Source organism: Falco cherrug, chromosome 15 (assembly GCF_023634085.1).
Source record: "Falco cherrug isolate bFalChe1 chromosome 15, bFalChe1.pri, whole genome shotgun sequence".
Taxonomy (NCBI): domain Eukaryota; kingdom Metazoa; phylum Chordata; class Aves; order Falconiformes; family Falconidae; genus Falco; species Falco cherrug.
Window position 1 is genome coordinate 8,186,432 of NC_073711.1, and position 14,204 is coordinate 8,200,635.

Sequence of the window (14,204 nt, forward strand, 5' to 3'; positions counted from 1 at the left end):
GGCGGCGCGGCGCGCAGGGCCGGCGCCGGAAGAAGCCCGTCGCGCCGGCCGCGACACTGAGGCGCATCCCGGGACCGGTGGCTCATGGCGGCGGCGGCTCGGCTGCTGCGTGCGTGAAGCGGCCGCCTCCTCCCCGCCGCGCCGCAGCCCTTCCCGCCGCCATGACCGAGGAGCCGTACGAGAAGTTCCTGGCCCCCGAGGAGCCGTGCCCGCTGCTCTCGCACCAGCACCCGCCGCGGGGCGGCAGCTTGAGCCTGAGCGAGGAGGGCTGCCTGGACGTCAGCGACTTCGGCTGCCAGCTCTCGTCCTGCCACCGCACCGACCCGCTGCACCGCTTCCACTCCAACAGGTCCGCCCGCCGCGCCGCGGGGCTCCGGCCGCTGCCCGCACGGCGCACGGAGGCGGCTGGGGGCGGCCGGGCCGCGGTGATGCCACGGGGGGGGGCTGGGGCGGGCGGGCGGCCCGGGGCTGGGGCGGCGGGGCCGGCGCTGCCCGTGCAGGAGGGCCCTGCCTCGCCCCCGCTCCCCGGCCCGGTGCGGGCCCGGCTGTGGCGAGCCCCGGCGGCGGCAGGCAGCCGGCCGGCTGGGCCCCGCCGGGGTGTGCGGCCTCTGGCAGGGCCCTGTGAGGGTTTGGCCGGGTTTCGGTTAATAGCATTGCGGCTCTCAGGGTGAGCTCGGTGCGGCCTTGAAGATGTGTTTATTCCCTTCCCAATGTCTTCAGACGGAGGTTTGGGGCGCTGTAGGATGGGCAGCTAGGGTGGTGTGTGTGCAGCAATTAAAAGCAGGCCTTGCACGGGCACCAAGCGAACCTGCGGAGCTTCAGGGTAAGTCAGGCGGCCTGGTGGCTGCACCGATTCCGGCAGAAGCATTCCCATCCTACGCTACTAATTATGGGCAAATTATCCTGCCTTTAATCTGTAGAAAACGTCGATTCTAAAAATGCAAATGCAGCTCTGTAAAGAAACTTCCAGTTGTACTTACAAAATCAAAACCACAGTCCTGCTTGCTGTAGAACTTAATTCTGCTGCTGTGTATGTGTGGTATTAAATTTGAATATAGTAATAGCTTTTTTTTTCCCCCTGCTAACAGCTTGTGAGATTTCAGTCTTGAACATTCATGTGGGATAGTTTTAGTCCCTGTTGCTGAGCTGCAAGATACTCTTACTGGTTATTAAGTGTTTCTACTACACCGTTACGAAGAGTGAATAATAAGGCAATCTTTCAGTTGAATTTGTATGAAATCATGGAAATTACACTTTAAAAAGTGCCATTCACAACGTCAAGCTCGTAGTTACAGATTCTTAAATGATTCAGTCTTAAGAGCCTCGATCCAACGTGATACACTTTCATGATCTAGCTCTTATATCGTAAGACCCAATTGTGACATCAGCAGTAAGATGTATTTCCTAGCATATCTCTAAGATAAATGTGTGATATTTGCCAGATTTGCATTTAATCCATTTTGTAAGTTTCTCTTTTGATTGCCTTTCACTTACTGAGAGTGTTATTCAGGCTCACTCATTTTACAAACTCAGGTTTGTAACCCAGGCATCTTGAGTGGGTATATCACTTCTGTGGGCAAGGACATGTGCTCTCCTGCACTAAGCTGTTGCAGATGCATGGCTCAATATGTGGTGTTTGCATAAGGCTTCCTAATTTTTTTAAGTTACAAGTAATTTTAATGTAGTTCTCACTTGTTAATCCAGTTCACCCTAGCAAGCACAGCGGTTCCCCCTTAGGCATGAGAAGGTGAGGGCTGACTGCTGTACATGCAGTGATGCTGCATACCTGGAGCATCTGTGTGTAGTTGGTTGGTGGCAGAGCCACTGTGCCGCCTCCTGTGTTTTGATGGGTCTGGAAATTATCCACTCTTGTCTTTCCTTTCATTGATATTTAATGAGTACAGAAACTGAAGTAGTGTTCAAAACAGGCTGTGTCACCACATTCATATTCAACTGATGCCGATCGATTGCCCTGCCCACAAAAGTCTGTACTAGTGAAACATTGCACGTGTGTGAGTGAAGCAGAAAGGGAGGGAGGGTAAGGTCTCTTGAATCTGCTAAAGGAAGAGTTTTTGAAATGCCTTTGACATTGGATAAATTCACTGCTGGCCAAATAGATGTGGGAGTGAGTCAATCACAAACGTATTTAGCCAACCTGGTATGCAGCTTAAATAATGATGGTGAGTACCTTCTGGGCAATGGCGTTGCTCAGCTTTTGCAGTTGGATAGAGAAATGTTCTTCCAGTGAGCCAGGCTGAAGTGGATAGGCTGATGGAACAGCAGTTAATCGCGTGGGTTTGTGTTGGTGCATTTTAGAAACCCTTTTCAAATTGTTTTGGCCGTATTGCAGTGCTGTGCTGACTCATAGTTGTCTCGACCTACTTTCCACCAATATGTGAAATAAATCCACATATGGAGACCAATTTCATGAGCTTGTTAAATAAATTCTGGATTCCTCTAATGAGAATAAAAAACCTGTTCTGTGAAGTTTGAGTCCTCAGTTGCTTTCCTTTAGCAACATTAACTAGCTTTTTAAATTAAATTGGGGGGGGGGGGGGGGGGTAGCTTTGGCGTGGTAGAATTTTCACACAGATCATTTTCCAGTCTTGCACTGTCTCATTCCAACAGCATGTCCAATATTTTTGGCATTCAGTGTTGAAAATAGTGAATAATGGAGCCTTGCGAATATCCATAATGCATTTCCGTATTAAGCCTTAGTGTTGTGTTGGATTGTCAACCTAGAATTTCTTTTTGACTCCTATTTGTCCTGAAGTCCAATGGATTTACTACTTAGTTTTGCATATTCCAATTTATGTGGAAGTTGAAGTATCCCAACGTAGGGGAAATTGTATTTTTAGCTCAGTGTATTTAAAAAAACAACCAACCAACCAAAAAAAGGAGACTGTTTACACACTACAGGAATCACGGCTCTAGGGTGGAAATTGTTAATATATTAAGGTAAAGGTATAATTATACTAACAATATATGGATTTTTGCCTTGCTGTTTTTAATACTGAATTATCGTTGGTGTTGTTTATGGATCTTTACAAATACTTTAAAATTTAAATTCACATATTTATAACGTCAATAAAATCAATGTATAACATTACTGACAAAACTATCTCAGCCTTGCTTGTGAGTCTTAAAATAATTTTTCAGGACACATGATGCCAATATGTTTGCTGCTTTCTATTTGTTCTGTCCTGTTTTGCAGGTGGAACTTGACATCTTGTGGAACCAGCGTAGCCAGCTCGGAATGCAGTGAGGAGTTGTTCTCATCGGTTTCAGTTGGTGATCAAGATGACTGTTACTCTTTACTGGATGACCAGGAGTTCACATCTTTTGATTTATTCCCTGAGGGCAGTGTCTGCAGTGATGTGTCATCTTCTATCAGCACATACTGGGATTGGTCAGACAGTGAGTTTGAATGGCAGGTAAACTAGTTCCACTGTAAATGTAATATTTTGTGTAGATTATGAAGTGCTGGGTTTAACTTCAGTTGAAAAGTCCTCAGCATTTGTTTCTTGGTAACTACTGAATGTAAGAGCAGATACTGAATCTTCAGCAACAAAGATGATGTTTTGTTCCACTTTATTCCAGCATTTTTAATCTGGAGGGGAGACAGAAGATCAGCTTCTCAAAGAGGAATGCTTACATATTGTGGTAGTTTGATTTTTAGTGATCGACGTGTGTCTTGTAGCCATGAACTTAGATCCTTTGTTCTGAGGATCTGCTCTGCTAGTGAAATCTGGTTATAGATGTCTGCTTCCAGTGATTTGGTCTGATTAAATCCTTTGGAATGCACCTGGCACCTAGGTAAAATGTAGAAGCTCTTACCATCGCCTTTTTCCGTCTTTTTTTTTTCTCTGCCAGTAAGAGTACAGAGCTCACTTTGTCTCACCAGGATGGGAAAAGTGTGATGGTGAATTGCATCCTCCTTTCTCCTAGTCTTTACTGGATGCAGTCCTGGCCATCTATCTCTAATTTATGGTGGTAGTCTTTGTTCAGCAGATTTCAGTTGTGATGTGCAAATCTTTTTATGTATTATAGACTTAAATCAGCTGTGAAATGTATACATAACTTTGAAGTAGGAAATGTGGTGCTTCAGAATATACTGAGGAATAATTTTAAATTTTTTCATACAGCTTAGTCAAAGCCTGTAGAGTCTTTTAAGTGCAGTATAAGGACTGAAAACACTCATTCCAAGAAAAAGTGCTAATCCTGTTCCAGAAGATGCAAATCAATTTAAGATAACGTGGACTGAGATTAGCTCTGAATTTCTTACTGTTCTAGTCTAACTGCTAGTCTTTCTGTGTATTGTATCACAGAAGTTACAAGTGCATTTGTATAATGCAGCCTGTAGGAACAGCGTTCATGGGATCACAAAGATGTAGAGCTTCATTGAGTTGTGAAATCTTAATTGCCTGATAAACTCGGCGATTGTTTTGAAAAGAAGCAATCTTCCATGTCTTAGCTGACAGCACGTTTGATTAGGAGCTAGGTTTTTTTAAACAAGCATTTCTTAAGAGACATACTTGATTGGACTTGTAGAATTTTATAAAGTCTTTTTTGTAGCTCTTTATGGTGTTACCTGGCAAAATCTGAGCATGAGTAATCCAGCTGTCACACTTTAACTGGAATTGCATTCAGAAATTACATGTCAGTTGTATAAATGAAGCTAACTAAAGTTCTGCAGTTGCCTCCAGGAGAATGACGGTGATTTTAATTGAATTGTCTTGTGTGATTATGGGGTGTGGTATAAATTACAAAGCTACTTTGAAATGATCTTCCTTAAACTAGGCTTATGCTTTAAAATGGGAGGTTTGGATTGTAATGGACGATTTACACTGACGGAGAAGGGAAACAGTTGAAATGCCCCATCATTCGGCTGTTTTCTTAAATGCAGATTTTTAAAAAGGTGATTGATAATAGAGAATGGTGTGAATTGAGTTTGCACTTGCTGTTTATTGGAAGATTCGAAGGGGTACTGCCAGAGTTATGAGTAATTATTAAGAACTTGTTAGAGTCCGTAGATGAGCGATGCTTTGCTGATTTGACAGTATGTTTTGAATTGTTAATAGTGTTAAAGTGGTTTTAAATCTGCCTACTGTATTCTAAGGCTTTGTTCTTTCTCTTGCTTATTACAAGTTGCCTGGCAGCGACATTACAAGTGGGAGTGATGTACTTTCTGATGTTATACCTAGTATTCCGAGCTCTCCTTGTCTGCTTCCAAAAAAGAAAAACAAGCATAGGAATCTTGATGAACTTCCATGGAGTGCAATGACAAATGATGAACAGGTGAAATGGACTTTTTTCCCTATGTGAGAACTGTTACACAGAAGAACTTTCCATTAGTGCCACATCTTAAGAGACATACTGATTGCTGTAGGTGTAAGTGTAGACCTGTGCAGTATTACTGGATTCTTGAAACTAAATCTTCTTGTCTTTTGCATCTGTAGTAGGCAGTTTAATGTGTACTTGGTTTTTTCACCCTGAGTTTTTGATGATACTCAATGAGGCTAGAATTGTAGGAAATGTGTTTCAGTGCATTTTATTCTGTTGGTCCTTTCTTGTTTCTGTCACTCATTTAGAATCAATAATACCTTCAAATGACTTGCCTTTCTTTGCGTCCTAGGTTGAATATATTGAGTATTTGAGTCGCAAAGTCAGTACAGAGATGGGCCTTCGAGAGCAACTTGATATTATTAAAATTATTGATCCTACTGCTCAGATCTCACCTACGGATAGTGAATTCATTATTGAATTGAACTGTCTCACAGATGAAAAACTGAAACAGGTGAGTTAAGGTTTGTACATTTGACTTCAGGGTTTCAGTATCTGATAAGTCTTGCAAAATCTCTTACAGAGTTGTGATGAATTTTTATATGTAATCATAGGAAGATACAATAGAGCACAATATTGTCAATGAGGGAAAATAGAGTTCAAAAGCATATTATATGTATTAAACCTTTATATGAAAGACTGTGAATTATATATTCTCCCGATATGTTAAGCCTAAGCTGGTGTGTGTGTAATGAGTTATGCCATGGGCCCAGTACTGCTTATGACAAAGCATATTCCACTTCATGACTGTCAACTGGTGGAGGGTTTCCGTTTGCTCACTGATGATAGACTAGCATTGAAAAATCCAAAGGGCTGGAATTTGTTGGGGTAGACCATAAATTTAATGTAAAAAGGGATATAGAAAAAAGTGTTTTAAAAGTGTTACAAAATGCAAATTACAACAAAGAAGGGTACCTGAATCGTGTGGTAGGTAGATACTACTGTCATCTTAGTCTTTGTACTATTTTGATGTGTTGTTGGGAAAAGATGCAGTGTCCAAACAAGCTGAACTCCTCAGTGTTAGTCTGTGATTATGATAAAGATTGACAATGGAAAACATCGACTGCTCTTGTGGGCTTGGCCTGTTGCATATTTCAAACATTTTATGAGTATCATCTTAAAGTAGAAAAGTACTGCTTTCCTTACGCCCACTTTTGTTTGACTATACCTAGCAAAATAAAGGGGGTTGACACACTAGTTAAACAACTTAGTTCAGTTGAACTTCACTGATATTCCTGTTTAGTGTTACAACTTACTGTTGTGTATTAGAAGACTTGGTGGGCAGGAGAGGGGAAGAAACCCGAAACCTTGTTACTTGGTTCTCTTCCTTCCATAATGAAATTAGTATTAACTTAGTTAAGATCTCTTGATGACTGCCAGATGGCTTGGGGTTTAAGCACCCACAGCAAAATGCTTTAAAAGGCTAACTGAACTGGTCCAGTGACTTGATCATTATTAGTAGCCATATTCTGTTTTTTGTCAGTATCTCAGTGCGGTATTTATCAGGCTGTAGTAATTCTGATGCCTCTGTTCTAAAGGTGAGAAACTACATCAAGGAGCATGGACCTCGTCAACGATCTGCAAGGGAAAGCTGGAAGAGGAGTAACTACAGTTGTGCAAGTACCAGTGGTGTGAGCGGTGCCAGTGCCAGCAGCAGCAGTGCCAGCATGGTCAGCTCAGCGAGCAGCAGTGGCTCTAGTGTCGCTAACTCCGCTTCAAACTCAAGCGCCAACATGAGTCGAGCGCACAGTGATAGTAATTTGTCCACAAGTGCTGCAGACAGAATCCGGGATTCAAAAGTAAAGTTTCTAACTATGTACATATGTATTAAACTGTCTGACTCGTTAAGGTTTTGTATGTGGTTGTAACTGGGTTATTTGTACTGAAGGAGCATGGTTAGTCACCGAGGATCTGCTGAAGTTCTCTAGCTAAATTAATGCTGACTCTTTCCTCTGATGTGACCATAAGGAATTTAAACTTTTGCTCTTCCCATCACTTCTAAGTGAAAGCTTGATGTTTGTATGTAGTAGGTCTTCTCATTACTTTTGTTTAGAATAATATGAGTGGGGGTTGAATATAGGCTTATGCATCTTTACTTAGTTCATAGTTTAAAAAAAAAAAATTACTCAAGATTGATCAACCTAATCTAGGTATAATTTCTGGCTAGTAAAGACTGCTTTGGTTGTGGGTTTTTTGGTTTTTTTGTTGTGTTGGGTTTTTTCCCCAGCTAGAAGTTTCATCAGGCTTTTTGAATCTTCTTCAGTTCATTCTTCCAATGTGTCTCATGAGATTACATAGTGAGGGCTGACCTACCGAAGCACGTTGCAGTTAAAGTAGTACTGTGGCACTTGTCCTGTTGCCATAATTTCAGATTCATTTGTGGGTGAGAGGAGCAGTTCCTGCTTGCTTTTCAGCATCTCAGGTGGTGGCTGTAAGACTGTAACATTTCCCTGACAATAAAGACTTTTCTGATCAAAGACTCAGCTATGCAACATCACAGGGTGATGTTGTGCCTCATAACTCCCTTGTGGTAAATGGTCTCGATATTTTCCTATTGGGTACGATTTCGGATAAATGTTTACACCACCTCTTGAGTATTCATTTTAGTTATTTTTCAGAGCAGACATTATGTTAGAGTTAACTTATATTTGCCCTCTTTAAAGGTGGTTTCTAATCTACAGAAAAAAAATCTTATTTTTTTTGTCTTCTATATTTTGACAGAAGCGTTCCAAGCAACGGAAGCTACAGCAAAAGGCCTTACGCAAGAGACAGCTGAAAGAACAAAGACAAGCCCGTAAGGAGAGACTGAGTGGATTATTTCTTAATGAAGAAGTGCTCTCTTTAAAAGTGACTGAGGAGGACCATGAAGGAGATGTGGATGTTTTAATGTGACAGGGGTGAATTTATCAGTGTTCTTTCTAAGCCTTAAATGTATTATCCTTATTGTTTACATCTATTTCTTGACCAAATTTTGATTAGTGTTAACAATATAAACCAGATCTTTTCTCAAGTGTAGTTTTGCTAAGAAGGTCTAAGTATTGAGTAACTTGAGCTTTTTGAGACTAATTTTGCAACAAAGACTTCAGAAACTTAACTATCATCTGAAAAGCTGCTGAATAGATACAATTTTAAGGAAAGTTGAACTTGGCTAACACGCTAACTTATGTGGAAGACATAAATCTGGGCTGCTTTTGAATGACACTAAGCATGCATCACTATGCTTCAGCTTTTTTATTTTTTCCAACTTGAAGTTAATATTACACTTGGCTTGTTCTGTCTTCCTTTCCCATTATTAGGAAGATTGTTCAGCATGAGGAAAAACTCTTTAGTTCTATAGGGGTTTCTTCAGTCTTGCTCTTGGATCATACAAAATCGAAGTACTGTGGTAAATCCTTTTCTAGAAGTTGCAATTTAACCGAGACTGCACAGAAAACAAGAGGCAGGGCTTCTGATGCAGGGAATCTGTAACACAGATAATGCCTAATAACGTAGTTCTTTAGGGAGCAATTAGAATTCAAAAAAACGATTTGCAAGCTTAGTCTTTGGAAAGTTAATTTTGCTGCTCAATATCTTATAGTATGGTTGTTACTAATGGTTGATCAGTACATCCCTAGTATTACTATGAAAAGATTCAAATAAAAACACTAATCTGCAATTCAGTTGTCTAGGACACTACTTAATAATAGTTAAAAATGCTACTGGAAAGAGAAGTGCAAACAAGCGGCACACAACTTTTTTTTTTTTTTTTTTTTCCCCAGAAGCATATCTAAATAGATTCATGTGGTTGGCAGGAGAACTTAATTAATGCAGCTGTGCTTTTTAATTGTATGTTTAGTTGAGGATGTGTCTTCTTTGTGGGTTGTTACACCATTACATGTTTCAGAATTGTCCTTTTGTTGTCTATCTGCTTTTGAAATTTCTCTTGCTAAGAAAACGAGGTAAAATTGTGGCTTTCGAGTAGGGAGATAAAAGTAGTTTTAACCTGTTTCCTAATTCTGACAATCTGTAAGGTGACCTTTGTCTTTATCTTGGAAGTACTTGTTACAGAACTCCTTCCCCCCACAGCTGAGATAAAAATAATACTTCTCAATTTCAATGTGAAACTTAAAAGGTTATAAAATTATTTTCTAGTTCTGAGTTTAGGAACTAATTTTTCATTGCCTTGGTGCTTCATTACTTTTGTTTTGCACTTGTGAATTAAGGAGCCCGTAGGTGCCTGTAATTGCAGAATATAGCCCAATCCTGCAGAATTGCATGGTCAGCTTTATATAGAACTACTCATTTTCATTTTGCATGTCCTGCACAGACTTATTAGCCCTGACAGCTGACGTATTTTTCATTCAGAAGTGGCATTCCTTGTAGCCTCAAAATAAACTGACCTGTAAAATATCTGAACAATGGCCTCTGAAAGGGCTTTGATTAGAAATAAAAGGTCTGTAGTCAAACTAGTATGTGTGAACTTAGTCACTCTTGCTGCTTCTAGACAGCAGGTACCCAGACTTGGCCATTGGCTGATTAAAAGCCACTTAAAACTCATTTTGAACTCAAATGTTAGTTATCCTTTATGGTCAGTTATTTGGCCACTAACCAGCAGTGACCATTACCTGTCCGTATTTGCCTGTACTGCACTATAGCTGCTTGAAACCTCCCTCCCTCCTGTAGAAAAAGTACCAAAACCTTCTTAATAGCATACAAGTTACTGAGAATTTAGATTGACTTAAATGTGGAGCTTCTTTTAAATATCTTGGATGGAAGAAAAAAATGAATTGCTGTCAATACGGCTAATTTCAGGGTGCAGTTGTTGAGCTCTTGCAGCTTACCATGGCTGTAATGGATGAATTCATCATGAAACATCTCACTGTATGTACACTTCACAGTTCAGTACAACCTTTATTTTCTGCAGTGACTTTGAAATGTGATTTTTTTTTTCTGAAGAAAAATGCACACTTAGTGCTGTAGAGAATTGAGACTGAAATGAAATGTAAGAAAGATGCAATATCTCAGAGTGGTGGAGCATGAAAGTGTGTCACTTTATTCTGTTTCAGCAGCTCTTCAGAGTTTAAAATCCTTTAGGATTTGTTGAGAGAAGACCCCCTCATTTTGATGAGGTACAGTTCTTTTTGGTCACCTGTCTACTAGCTGCCAGAGATCATGAAATGAAGGAGGATAGTATTTCCATCTTGATTTTAGTGGTAAGCATGTGAGTATAAATTAATCCAAGCGATTAAATGGGTCCAGTTCCTCGTCTGTGATGTTGGATCAAAAAGTCCTGAGTGCCACAGTAGCTGATTGTGGTATGTTGTCTCCAGCTGGGTACTTCAGTCACTTGTGTGACAGTTAAAACAATAAAGAGTGGGTTTCCAGGGGCTGCATGGTAATAATTTATAGTTCTGTAATCTCATAGTCCCAGATGCTTATAACCTAAGAATACAAAACTCCAAATATTCTGCTAAGAATGCAGAATAATACCTTGCTTACCTGAATGTTCTCTTTGCCAAATGCTTGGCACCTCAGAGAATCTGGCCTGAAGTAGCTGTGGGGATTCAGGAGTTCTCACATACTTCCACGTGTCTGGGTTTTTTTCCCCTTTTCTCATCCTTCTTGGTTCTAGTGCCATGCTCATTTTGTGGAGGGGGGAGGTGTTTTTGTCTGATTCTTGTCTTTCCCTGCGATGTGCTGTATGCTTACCCAGGGAAGTGGTTGAATCTCCATCCCTGGAGGTATTCAAAAGAAGCATAAACATGGTGCTTAGGGACACGGTTTAGTGGTGGACTTGGCAGTGTTCAGTTTACAGTTGGACTTGATGATCTTAAGGTCTTTTCCAACCTAAACAATTCTAGGATTCTATGAATTTGTATTGGATACCCGGGGCATTAGTCCAACAGTTGGAATTTTAGTTAAACGTGGTCTTGCTGATGAGAGTGTTGGCCATTGTGGCTGCTGCTTTTTTTTTTTTTTTTTTACAGGAAGTTATCTACAGGTTATTGGGTTCAGATGGGTAAAGAAGAGTAACAGACTGCTAAAATCATGCATTCTTATTAGCACTTTTTCAAAAAAGATTCAAATCTCTGCTTTTTATTTATAGATAAGAATTGTCAAGATTAAAAGCAAAAGAGAGACGAACAGGAAAAAGCTCATAGCTGTATGTCTCCATGGTACTGAAGCTGTATATCTAGGTGCTTTGTACCCGCTGTAATATGAATGTAATCAATTTACACTCCATAACATTAGCGGTTTGCTTCCATGGTAACTTTTTCTCTAAAAAGGCTTAGAAGGAGCACTGAAAGTCTGATTGCAGTAGGACTGTAAACAATAGAGAACATTCTTTTCTAGAATGATTTTACCTATGAGGAAAAAAGCTAGCTGCCTACAAACCTAATTTTTGTGTGTGTATCTAATGTCATCCTTTGTCTCTGTTCAGATAATATCTATTTTTCTTTATCTGGGAAACAGATTAAAAGATTGTTATAGTATTCTCAGTATGGGGTGCTTATAAAGAGGAGCAAGAAAAGTCTTTGCAAGACTTTCCTCGGCTTAACTTTTAGTTCTCATATTGTGGTTTGAAACCTGTGAAGATCATTCTCTGGGAAAAAAACAAACCAACCAACCTGCTTGAACTTTATCACATGCATTTACATCACGGTGCATATACAATATGGAAAAATAAAAAAATGGCAATATTTACTGTTCATCTACACTGAATGGCCTGAAGCCATTTCTTTTCTCCTGACACTTTCAGCTTTGAAATCATTTGATGCATTAGTCTATAAATATTAATAAACTGGACTGTTTTGAGGGCTCTTGAAGTTCATTCTTATAAGCCAGATTTTCTTGGCAAATGTTGTTAGATGTATTGCTTTAATGTTCCTTAGCTTACTGATCTTGCAGTTCTTGGCATAGAAAAGACAAGTCAACATGCAATTTTCCATTTAAGGATTACAAAGATCGTTTATCTACCAAGGGCAAATCCTAGTAATAGTCAAAGCTTGTCTATTTTGACTATTAAGTCTGATTAAATATACTTGCATTCTTTCTCATCTGGATAAATTTAAAACATTTCCAGATAACAAATAAATTCTTCCATTTAAAAAAAATTGTAATATTGAAGCCTTGAATATAGTTCATAACCAAAGCAAGGGGAAAGTGGGACTTTGTGATGATTTTTTTTTCTTTTTTGGGGGGGAGAGATGGGGGCATAAATTAGAGTATATGGTACTGCTTAAATTGAGGTTTTTTTTTTCCCCAGATTCTCTGCTAATTGTATTGCTAAAATGCACTTTTGTATAGAAAACTGTCCTCTGTACATTCTGTATCTACACGATGTTTATAGAGATTTTTCTGAGGTTGTGAAGGATTTACTGAAAGATGCGATGCTGGTGACTGATGCTGTTGATTTCAAGTTTTCATTGTATTTGAAAATAGTTATGTGCATATTGAAATACAGGTTGGAATTAAAATTGATGACGTAGCAAAGATATCCTGACAAAACTATGTGGTATCTTCTTCAGAGCAGGGGGATTTACATAGAGGGCTTGTATACTCACTGTTCAGGCAGAAAGTACAGATAAAGTCACACATGTTAAGTGTTCTTTGTGACAGAAAGCAAACCAGTCCCTCCTTAAATAGTGTGGTTTGTTATCCACAAAATCTGATCAGAATTGCTTCATAGGAAAATGACTACTTGTTGTGAATGGTATAACCCAAGATCTTGTACTGAAAGCTGTCTGTCCTTAGTTTTGATTTCTGTGCCAGAGGATTTTTTTAATATATATGTTATGTAGGTGTGGGCATGGGAAGTCTAAGCACTTTCGTTGCCAGCAGTAACTCTGAATCTTCTGCTATCAGCCTCGGTACCCATAGCCATCAAACCACCGCCTGTTCTGTGATTTTTAAAATCCCTGATAGGACTTATAGACTGACAACCCACCATGCTCTTACAGCTCATGATGCAGACACCTGTGTGCCACTGTTGTAAATCCAGATTTCATTCACTACAGCAGAAGCAGGTATGCTTGGGGATGCCAGAAGCTGCAGTGATGCACACGCAACACATGCAGCACCAGCAAGGACGTGGCAGTGGCTATGGCTTTGCAGTCACCAGTGTTGAGCAGGCTACAGTGAGGACACTTGCCAGCCTATATATTCTGTGTTGTCCCTGAACCAAATTTGCCTTCTGCAATACTGAAGTGTCAAGTGTGCTATTACAAAAATTCCTTGAATCCAGTGGAAAAATCCTGAAAACCTTGAGAAAGGAATAACTGGGATAAAGATGTTTTCCTCAGTGTTCAGAAAGTCTGCAGCATCTCGGGGATCTCAACAGCCTTGTTCATCCCAGCTAAGGCTCATCAAACGTGGAAGCTGATTCTCTCAGACGCTTAGAGAAGTTAAAATTGACCAAATGTTACCATTCCAGCATGTTTCTGTAGATATTGAAGGATGGAGAGGGACAGATGAGGGCAGAAACACTGCGTATCACAGCAAGTCTTGGTAAACTATCAAGAGACCTTCTAACTGTTGTGGAGTCTGCAACTGGGAGGCTACAGAAGCTATTGCTCTTGTGGTGCCTTGCCTTCTCTTCAGCAACCTGCTTGTGTTTTTTGTCTTTTTTCACCCCAACATGAGTGACAGTACAGGGTGTTTTGTAGCAAAACAAATTGAAATATTGCCAAGGACCGTGACCTGTTGTGGTGGTCACTTATGGTAAGGGCTTACTGGTCCCTGGGTAGCACCTGGCAGCCGCAGGGAAGTTGATGCTTATGATTTCTGAATCACAGGATCTCAGTGAGGTGGTGTGTCTGCTTTGAACTTCTGAATTTTCGCAGTAGGTCCTGATGCAGCAGTTCATTACAGAGGTAACAGGT

The 14,204-nt window shown here is 40.4% G+C and overlaps 1 protein-coding gene across 1 annotated transcript; it reads left to right on the forward strand.

The window, feature by feature from the left end:
- The first annotated feature begins 35 nt into the window (after nt 1-35).
- Nucleotides 36-12,820, forward strand: FAM199X (family with sequence similarity 199, X-linked). Its single transcript, XM_055727434.1, has 6 exons — nt 36-349; nt 3,215-3,434; nt 5,149-5,298; nt 5,636-5,797; nt 6,882-7,142; nt 8,065-12,820. The coding sequence occupies exons 1-6, from the start codon at nt 162-164 to the stop codon at nt 8,233-8,235; spliced, it is 1,152 nt and encodes a 383-aa protein (XP_055583409.1). The 5' UTR covers nt 36-161; the 3' UTR covers nt 8,236-12,820.
- The last annotated feature ends 1,384 nt before the right edge of the window (nt 12,821-14,204 follow it).